General features: G+C 47.9%; 1 protein-coding gene across 1 annotated transcript; it reads left to right on the forward strand.

Annotated features, from left to right (window-relative positions):
* The first annotated feature begins 553 nt into the window (after positions 1 to 553).
* Positions 554 to 9,496, forward strand: FAM124B (family with sequence similarity 124 member B). The gene is made up of 2 exons (XM_075528869.1): positions 554 to 1,288; positions 8,864 to 9,496. The coding sequence occupies exons 1-2, from the start codon at positions 554 to 556 to the stop codon at positions 9,494 to 9,496; spliced, it is 1,368 nt and encodes a 455-aa protein (XP_075384984.1).
* The last annotated feature ends 409 nt before the right edge of the window (positions 9,497 to 9,905 follow it).

Raw genomic sequence — 9,905 nt, forward strand, 5'->3', positions numbered from 1 at the left:
GGGCCTGGCTGGCGACTGTCCACACTAGTTGATGTCAGTGTGAAATCAGACCCCATTGTGGGTCTATCAGATGCCTGTCTTTCCAACTCACCAGATTGCTATCAACCTCACAGAGGCGACTCCGGTTCCTTTTTGTCTGGTCACTTCCTTTCCCGAGTGCCTGTAAGAACCACCCACTCGGATGTTTCTCAGGATTCTGGGTTTTTAGGTCGACCAGAAACCCCAGGGAACGCCTGGAAAAGGGAAACACAAAGCAGTTCCATTGTGCAGGAGCGGGATGACATCAACTCCGCTGCTGCTGTGGGGGTAGCGGAGGCGACTGTGCCCAGAGCGCGTGGGATCCCGGTCTCCTCTGTCCACGGATCCACTAGCAACCAGTAACACAGGTCAGTCTGATGGAGAGCTTCGCTCCTGAATAGCTGGTCCTGCTAAGGGGGGTTGGATGGTTTAAGGAAGCACGGCCGTGCCTAGTCCTTGGTTGATTTCAGAGGACGGAGCAGTGGGCATTCAATGTTTTTTTTTTTTCTCTTTGTCATCCTCAGGCAAGTCCACAATGGGGGAGAGACAGGAGCCCCTGGCCATGACAGTCCACCTCCTAGCCAATTCTGGGCATGGCTCGCTTCTGCAGCGAACCCTGGCCCAGCTCCTGGATGGCATTTTCCCAGAGACCTGCCTCTTTCTGGTGTCAGAGAGGGTTAGCCCTCTGAAGTCCTATGAAAAGAAATACCACCCCAAGCGTTCCCGCTTCCCAGGGATGTCTGTTTTGCTCTTTCTACACGAAAGCCTTGGTGAGCAGCGCATAGTTCGAGTTCTCAACTCTCTCCGGCATTCACCTTGGCAGTACTATCCTACCCAGAACGCCCAGGGAAGACTCCATTCCTCCTTTCTCGCCAATCAGGAGTTTTACAGTCTGGACAACCAGATGCCTGTCTGGGGAGTGAGGCAGGTGCACTGTGGCTCCGAGATCCTGCGGGTGACACTCTACTGTAGCTTTGACAACTACGAAGATGCCATCCGGCTCTATGGGATGATCTTGCAGAAAGAAGCCACTTTGCACAAGAGCACCTTCTGTTTCTTTGGGCTCCGCTCCACCGCAGGCTTTACGCTGCAGCTCGCCCTGAAGCAGCTGCCCCTCGGGATGTCAGTGGACCCCAAAGAGTCTGCAGTGCTGCAGTTCAGGGTTCAAGAGATCGGCCAGCTCGTGCCTCTCCTGCCCCATCCGTGCGTCCCCATCAGCAGCACCAGGTGGCAAACTCAGGACTGCGATGGGAACACCATTCTGCTGCAGGTACTTCCGCTCTGTCGCTGGGAATATGGCAAAGCACCTAGACCCGTGCAGTTTTATGTCAGAGATGTCTACTGAGAGATGGAGTTACCCTCGTGGGTTTCAACGTGGGCTGCCCAGTAGAACTCCCCAGGGGAGCTTTCGAAAACTCCCATTTCAGCCTGTGCTCCAGACCATTATAATCTCGGGGGTGGAGGTGGTGGGGATGGTGTTAGGGGGAGGTGACGCATGCACGGGGATTTAGCAAAAGAAACTTTTTCTAAATATGTGGTGGGTTGAGTGAAACTGATGTATACATATAAATATTTTGAAAACCTTATCACATAGAGAAGGAGATTCAAATGTGGGAAGTGAGTAGTTTGTAGTCGTATCAAACAGTCCTCTTTGTCTCAGATTTTTCTGTGACATTCTCTGCCTAGAACAGTAGCCCGCGTGGTGCAGTGGTTATGTGTTGGGCAGAGGTCGGCAGGGTCGGCAGTTTGAAACCACCAGCAGCTCTGTGGGAGAGAGACTGGGCTTTCAACTCCTGTAAACAGTTGCAGTCTCAGAAACCCACAGGGGGTGGGGGGGGGCTACACTGAGTCAGCATTGATTTGAGAGGAAACTTACTGCTCAGATCAGATCAGACCCAGCCAGTGGCCTTGGGCTTGGCTTTGGCTGAGCGCTAGAGTAGAAATGTGTCCTCAAGGGTTGTGGATGGTTGTTATTTTGGAAGTAGATCCCAGGTGTTTCTTTTGATGTGTCTCTGGTGTTTTCGAACTTTTCCGCTGTGCCCACATACTTTACCTAGTAGTCTTTGAGGTGAGGGATATTATAAGCTCTTTCCATCTGACCCAGGAAGTTGAATTTGTAGTGAAGTTTGGGAATGTCAAGTTGTAGTCTTGTTGCCTTCATGTTTGAGCACCTGTATCCCACTTTGAAAGTTTCCATGGAAATCAAATCAGACGGCTAACTTGTCTTCAAAAGACCATCGTATTATTAAGGCTTTCTTTTGCAACCAGGCGGTGAAAGTGGGACAAGCAGGTATACATTTAATCAAGTTGTCATCTCTTGTCTGTATTAGTGGCAGTTGCCACTTGGTGGCTGTGTGACCTTGGACTTTAGTTTCTTCATTAGCATAATAGGTATAATAAGACTATCTTCGTATAGGCTTGCTATTGGCACTTACCGACTTGACTCTTATGAAGTGTTTTTTAGTGCAGAACTCAGTTTTAGCCACTATAGTTTACATTATAGCCTCTAAGTATTTTGGAGGCTTTGGGTGGCACAGATATTAAGCACTATTAGCTAGAAGGTTGGTGGTTCAAACTCACCCAGATGTGCCTAGGAAGAAAGTCCTGGCAATCTGTTTCTGACAGTCAAACCCCTGTGGAGTATTTGTACTCTGCCCACGTGGCGTTGCCATGAGTTGGAACTGACTTGATGTCAACTAACCAGAACAATATGTATTTTAATTTGGTTCTTTAATCTTCACAATAACCTAGGAAGTCACTCCCCCACCCCTCCTCTATTTTCAGATAAGAAAACTGAAGTATAAAGGGTTCAGGTACTTATGCCCAAATAGCTACAGATGTCTATCAGGCTCCAAAACCAATGTTTATCCAATAAACCCCAGTATTCTGTGGATATGAATGTGTGTGCATGTGGGTTTAGACAGGGAGATAGACGCGAAAACCTAGCCCCTGTACGTGTTGCTTCTATCCTTGAGAAGTGGCCTAAGGCAGGTTGGCTGGAGTAATAACAGACTCGGAGGTGAGTTGTCTGCCCTTTTGGTTAGTGTTGTGGTGCTCAGCTTTGACTTCTTGGTGTTAAATAAAATCACACCCATTCTATATGATTTGCCTTCTTGGACGCACACATTCCCTTTAGAAACCAATCTGTTAGCTGCCAGTGACGGGAGGGGCTCTCTTCCAAGGCATTTCAAGTTTCTCCTTTTGGATTTCAAATCAGGCTCACTGTCTCCAGAATTTCAAACCAACCCCATTCCCAAACCAAAGTTGACCATGTGTAGGCAGTAGAGGGACATTCCAAACCATTGCTATTTTAAAGGTTAAACTGATACCCTTTGAAACACAGCTGAAACGCAGCTTCTGAAACACAGCTACTGACTGGCCGTTGCTTTAGAGAGTTGAATCAGATTTGGGAAGGGCAGAGTAGCTCTTTTAGCATAAAGAACACTTCAGGAGTAATATATGTTTTTCTTTCCCTAGGAGTCTGGCCACCTCTCCGGGTTTCTATGGGATAGAGTGTTTAGTCCTTTTTCCTAATAGATTTCCTGAAGCCACCACCCTTCCTGGTCTGTTGGAAAGCTCTCCAAATTGTAGCTGTTCCTGCCTCCCTCCCTCCCCAAACACTGGGCGTGGTGGTCTTCCCATCAGTCAGTCTAGGTTTTTGCAAATAAAATGGAAGATTATCTTCAGGCAACACGTACTTCTGCCCCCACGTCCTAAAAGTCAGTGAGGGAAACAAAAAGGCTTCGCAGCCTTCTCAGGCAGGTCCCTGGTGGTCACACTGCCTTGTTAGCCTCAAGGTCGGCGGCTTGAACCCACCACTGGTGCTGTTGCAGAAGGCCCTGCAATTTGCTTCGAAAAAGATGACCCCCAACCAGGCTCACGGCCATCGGGTCCATTCTGCCTGATAGTGACCCTGAAGGACACGGTAGACCTGTCCCTGTGGGTTTCCACGACAGCAACTCATGACTGGTGGTTAGCAACCCAATGCATATGCGCTCAGAGCTCCTTTCCTCCAGAAAATCCTATGGTGCAGTTCTGCTCTAACACATGGGGTCTCCAGGAGTCAGAATCAACTTGACACTTAGGGGTGGGCTTTCTTCCTGTGCAATGATGGCTTCCGAAGGAAAACTCAGCACAGCGTTCCTTGGAGAAGGTAGAGAAGAGGTAGGTGGTTCATCTTTAGCTTTTACGAACCAGCCGTCTAGGTATGATTCATCACTTACCTCCTTTCCCACCTTCTAAGAAGTCCTAGGGGCACAATGACTAAGCACCTAGCCCTTAATGCAAAGGCTGTCAGTTTGAAGGGACTCGGTGTGCCTCTGTGGGAGGAAGACCCGCCAGTCTGCTTTTGTAAAATTGTACATGGCACACAACATGTGTCTTAAGTTGTTGGACGGCAGACTCATTTTCCCTGTCAAGTTTCACCTGATTCACAGTAAAAAGTTAAAACAGCCCCCCACCACAAGCTTTATGAGACAGGTCTACTCAGCGGTGGGTCAGAATCCACTTGATGTCACCCAACAGTCAGGGCTTAATAACCAATGTGCGTCCAGTTATCAGCTCTGCCACCCCTGACTTGACCTTGTCCTCAGACAGGCTCCCCGGCTTGTCACCGTACTGAGGACTCCATCCTCACAGGGGCTCAGAATACCTCCTCCAACACATCTGTGGGCTTCCTTCCAATGTGGCTGTTTTCCTAAAAGAATCAGTGACTGCATTCAGAGGCTTGGGACTATGCGGGTTAGTTTAGTCCTGATATCAATGCCCTGCCTGCTGCCCTACATTGGGCCTGCAGTTAGACTCGCCTAAAGCCTGTGGTCCTCGTGGGAGAGGCTGAGGCTCCTCTGGTGAAGGGCAGAGGAGGAAGCAATGCTGGATGGTGCTATCATGGGTTAAATGTGTCCTCTTAAAATTCTAACCGCCGTGCTTGTAGATGTGACCCAATTTGTAAAGAAGAGGTTCCTGTTGTTTTGTTTATGAAACCATGCCAAGGAAGGTTAAATACTAAACCTAATCTCAGAATTCTGTGCTATAACAAAGGCTAGACAATACATAAAGGCACGTGCCATGGAAGACAGATGCCATGTGAGGAGTTGTCTTCAAACGAGGAAGTGCCAAGTCTCAGTGGCAAAATTCCCAAACCCAAACTCTCTGCCATCGAGTCGATTCCGACCCATAGCAACCCTATAGCACAGAGCAGAACGGCCCCTGCAGGTTTCTGAGACTGGGACTCTTGATGGAAATGGCTTTATGCAGCAGCTGGTGGTCTCACGCTGCACCGGCAGACACCAGAAAGTAGGAGGGAGTCTAATGGAAGGGACTGTCTTAGCCAAGACAATAGATTCCTGTCCTTCAAAGCCACCCTCTCAGGGCGTTTATAGTACAGTAGCACTAGGCAACTAAGGTCTCAAATGATTAATGTCCACCGAATGGAGTAACAGAATCACCCCACAGGTCTGGGGTAGAGGTGAGTGTGTAGAGGTTCCAGACTTAGTGGGACAAGTGGGTCCCACTTGTCTTTAAGGAGGCATTCCTGGGTCCCGCAAGGCTGCATGGAAATAACTAGACGGAGAAGGGAGTGAGCATTTCCAAACAGAGGCAGCGGTTGATGGAAATGTGTGTTGTGGCATTTCCTTAGAAGAACATGCTCAGAAAATGGTCCAAATTTCCATGTGGCTGGAGTAAACGGATGAGGGCCAAGGGCAGAATCTAGGCAGTTGAGAAGAAACTGAATTGTCGTGAACTTGACCAGCTACTGGAATGTAAGGGTGCCATGGTTAAGCTACTAACTGAAAGGTTGCTGGTTCAAACTCACTCATCGGCTCTACAAGGGAAAGGCTCGGTGCTCTGCATCCATAACGATTATTTTGGTTGTTTTGTGCTGTTGAGTTGGTCATGACTCATACCCACTCCATGCGGCAGAGTAGAACTTCCTCATAGGGTTTCCTAGGCAGTAATCTCTATGGAGTAGCACGCTAGCTCTTTCTCCCGTGCAGCAGCTGGGTGGGTTTGAACAGCCAACTTTCAATTAGCAGCCAATCATGTAACCATTGCACCACGAAGGCTCCTTCCTATACAGATTACTAGTGGAGAGGTTTTGTGCTGCCCCATGAGTTGACATCGACACCACCTGCCAACAATACCAGTTCTCCCAGTGTCTAGAAGAGGGTCTGACATCTGGCAAGTAAAGGTATTCTTGTATGGGGTGCTCTTACTTTGTGTGTGGTTCAGTAGTGACTCTTCTTAGAAGAGAAAAATATTACTAGAAGCTTGGAATGCCTCGATAAAGCCCATATTCCATATTCCGCAAGCATGTTGGGAGATAGGACACCCACCCCTGTGTTAACCTCTGATTCTAGCCCACAATCACGATTGAGGAAAAATAGCCCATTTGCCTGATTATCCGTTAGAAAGCATAAACCTTAAGATGTTTTTTACTGAAGGGTCATATCATGATCCCTAAAATGTAGCTTCTCATGAGTTCTAGAACAGGCCCCTCGGACTCTCTCACTTCAATCATCAAGCCACACTGGTCCCAGGTGGCATTGCCATTGTCCCTGGAGATTTCGGCACATGTTGCTGGGCCTGCCCGTCCTCCACTGGTAAGTGCTGGCAGCACTGCCCTGAGCTTACAGGGCTCTTTCTTTCCAAGCTTGCCACAGAACAACCGGGACCAAGGCGTAACTTTCAACAGGATCTTTCTGGAGATTCTGGGATCTAGAGGAGAAAGAAAAAGAATTCTACCCAAAAAGAGACGTTCACAAGAAGTGGGGCAAATCGCTTTACTGGGTGCTCTCAGGCCAAGACGAGACCGCGAGTCCTTCAACAGGCAGAAGACGACGTGTTCAAGGAGGGTCTCGGTTATGCTCCGTGCATTACAGTTCTCTGTATTTCTTCCTCGTTTCAATCCTTCCCGGCCCTCCGCCCTCTCCCAGTGGTCCACCCCCACCCCCGCTCAGGCACCCTGCACGCTCACTCGTCCTTTGGCTTATGCTGCACTCGGAAATGGCTTTTGGCTTTGCTCACGGGGCTACTGCTGCTACGGAAGGAGTTAGCACCAGGGATTTGGGGAAAGCCATGAGAACAAGTGCTTTTAAAAACACCAGTTAATCAGAAAAGGCTGGTTTCAATTCTTATGAAAGTAAGGCTTTAATTATAGGTCTTGGGTTTCTTATCTACCTAATTTTTTTTAAGTACAGGAGAAATGCCATTTTGCTCTCTTCCTGGAACCGCCTTCAGTGAAAATCAGTATTATTTCCCTTCGTGTTATAATTCTGCTCCTTAACAATTTAATCACTTTCATGTGGCTTGTTTTCTTTTGAGCATTTGGAGTAAAAAACGAGAGACAAATGATCTTCCTGTTCATCAAGCTAATTATTAATGTTTTCTGAAAGTGAACGAGCCTGGCTGTCAATTGGAAACAGTTAATAAAACCCTTAGAAATATGAGCTTAAGTGATCCAGATTCCTAGAAATGCATTTCAACTTATTTATTTTTTGGCAAGAGGAGCTTTATTCATCCCAACCGTTCAGCATTGCTTCTCCTGGGACGTCTTCCTCCCTGCTTCATGCAGCCGTGTTCCTGTATGAACAACGTTGCTCTCACTTTTGTCACCTGGTCTAAGGCCTGCAGACTTTGTGTTCAAAAGGCAACATTCCCCTCTTTTTAGAAGGTCGCAGAATTGCGGGACTATAATGCCCAAAGTCACTTTGAACTACTTTCTTGATAGAAATGTATAAATAATTTACATCTCCCAAATATAAAATTACCAAGATTCGCGGGGTAGTGTCCATGGTTAATCACTTGACTAGGAATGAAAGAGTCACCTTGGAAGGAAGGCTGGCAATCTGCTTCCAAACAGCTGGCCATCGAAAACTCCATGGTGCACGGTTTTGTACTGTGACACACATGGGATTGCCTTGAGTCGGAATCAACTGAGCGACAACCGGGACTGCTCATACAGAGAGGCTGTGTTTCCGTATGTTATGATTTGCGAAGGTTTATATTTATATCTTGAGCTTTATTGGTTTATCCAGGAGACATTTAGGAGCCATTGTCCGTGTGGCATTCAGTCACGGTACTGGGTACTGAAGACACAAGTACTGTTTCTCCAGAGGAAGAGCTACCTAAATAGGAAAGTTCTGATGTAATACTGGAAATGCTATAATATGGGAAGTACAGGTTGCAGCGAGAGGTAGTAATTACATTATTTATAATAACCCACATATAGCACACATTCTGAGCAAGGCACTATTTTAACTTAATCCTGTTACAGGCTTATGATGTTGGCATTTATTATGAAGAAAGTAAAGCGCAGAAAAGTGAATTAGCTTGCCTGATGTCCCGCACCTAATAAGTAGCAGAGCCAAGAGTTAGGTGGTACCAGTGGCTACTGTGGTTGCCCGTTAAATGAAAGAGTGGAGGCCTGAGTCCACCCCAGGCACCTTGAAAGGCAGGCCTGGGGATCGACTTTAAGAACAGCAGTCACTGGAAACTCTAGGGGCCGCACGTCTGCCCTGACCTGCACGAGGCGGCCTTGAGCCAGGCTCTTCAATGGCAACTGGACTGACACTCAAGACTACGTAATACTGGAGGGGATTCCAAGGGGAAATGATGATAGATGAGGTGGCATTTGTAGTAAAACAGAATTAGAGGACTTCTAGCTCAGACAGAGATGATATATTTCATAATTGGGTTGTACAAATCACTTTTTTCAATTCCCCCACGTTTATTGAAAGTCTGCTTTGAGCACGGCACGAGGGGATGAAGAAGACATAGTCTGACTTTGGCACTTAGTCAAGAGAAAACATGTTTTTTATTTGTTCCTCTTTTCATTGATCTTTAGGTCCAAATGAATCCAGGACGTGACCTTAGGAATGGCGAGCTTTTCCCCGTGGACAGCACCTTAGGGGCTGACACGCTTCTTCGGGGTTCCAGGCCAGCCCCTGTGCCTCCAAAGAGAACCCTAGAAGCAAGAAGCTGGAGGAGCAGAGTCAGGAGTGCCAAGGGGACCCCACAGGAGCTTCCAGAGCCCTGCGGAAGCCTAACGGCAGACAGCTCTCGTGACACATCATGGAAAAGCCCCAGTTGCGCATCCTCAGTCTGCAGCCCAGCCGTGGGCAGCCAGCGGTGCCTGCCTTCTCCATACTTTGAATCCGAGGTCAAAATGGAGGGTCGCCGCCAAAGAAATCTCTTCCCGAAGCTTGAAGCAGAGACAAATGTTGACACTGGGCTCACTGTGGTCAGTTCTGGACCCAGGCAGTACTCTGCGAGCAGGGTTCCAAGAGATTTGCACACGAATCAACCTCGGTCCAGCTGGCCATCCGCCTCCCCAAACAACAAAGCCTTTGAGGAGAGGGCTCGTCCTTTGTCACTTGCTAGCCTGAAGGGACTCAGTGCGTGGGGGCTGATCTCCAAACGCCCCCATCATCAGCCAGACCAGACTGAAGCAAAAGAAGAAGAAGAATTCTTTATATAGCATAGAAAAAAGGTGATTTTCCAAGATAGGAGATCAGCCACATTTTCTGAAATGGAGCGCGGACCCATTACGGGCCTGCTTCTTCTTGTTCATGGGGGGCTGGTGTGTGTGGATGCAGGGATGCTAAATGCTACCCCTACGTACATCTGTGCTGTTTTCCTTTCAGAAGTTAAACGTCTAATGGTTATGTGAGCGGTTGTTTATTTGCTACCGCAGGCATACGGGAACACAATGAATGTAGAGGGAAACAGCCTAGCATTCCCCAGAGAAGCACTAACCCAGCGTGGGGTGTGGAGTTCAGCATCTATCAGGATAATTGCGTTGTATGCAAATGAGTCGGTTGTGTTATGCAATACTCATTAGTGTGTGCAATGTGGGTTTAATTTCTACTTGGGCTACATAGCTCATC

Source organism: Tenrec ecaudatus, chromosome 13 (assembly GCF_050624435.1).
Source record: "Tenrec ecaudatus isolate mTenEca1 chromosome 13, mTenEca1.hap1, whole genome shotgun sequence".
In the NCBI taxonomy this organism is placed as follows: Eukaryota; Metazoa; Chordata; class Mammalia; order Afrosoricida; family Tenrecidae; genus Tenrec; species Tenrec ecaudatus.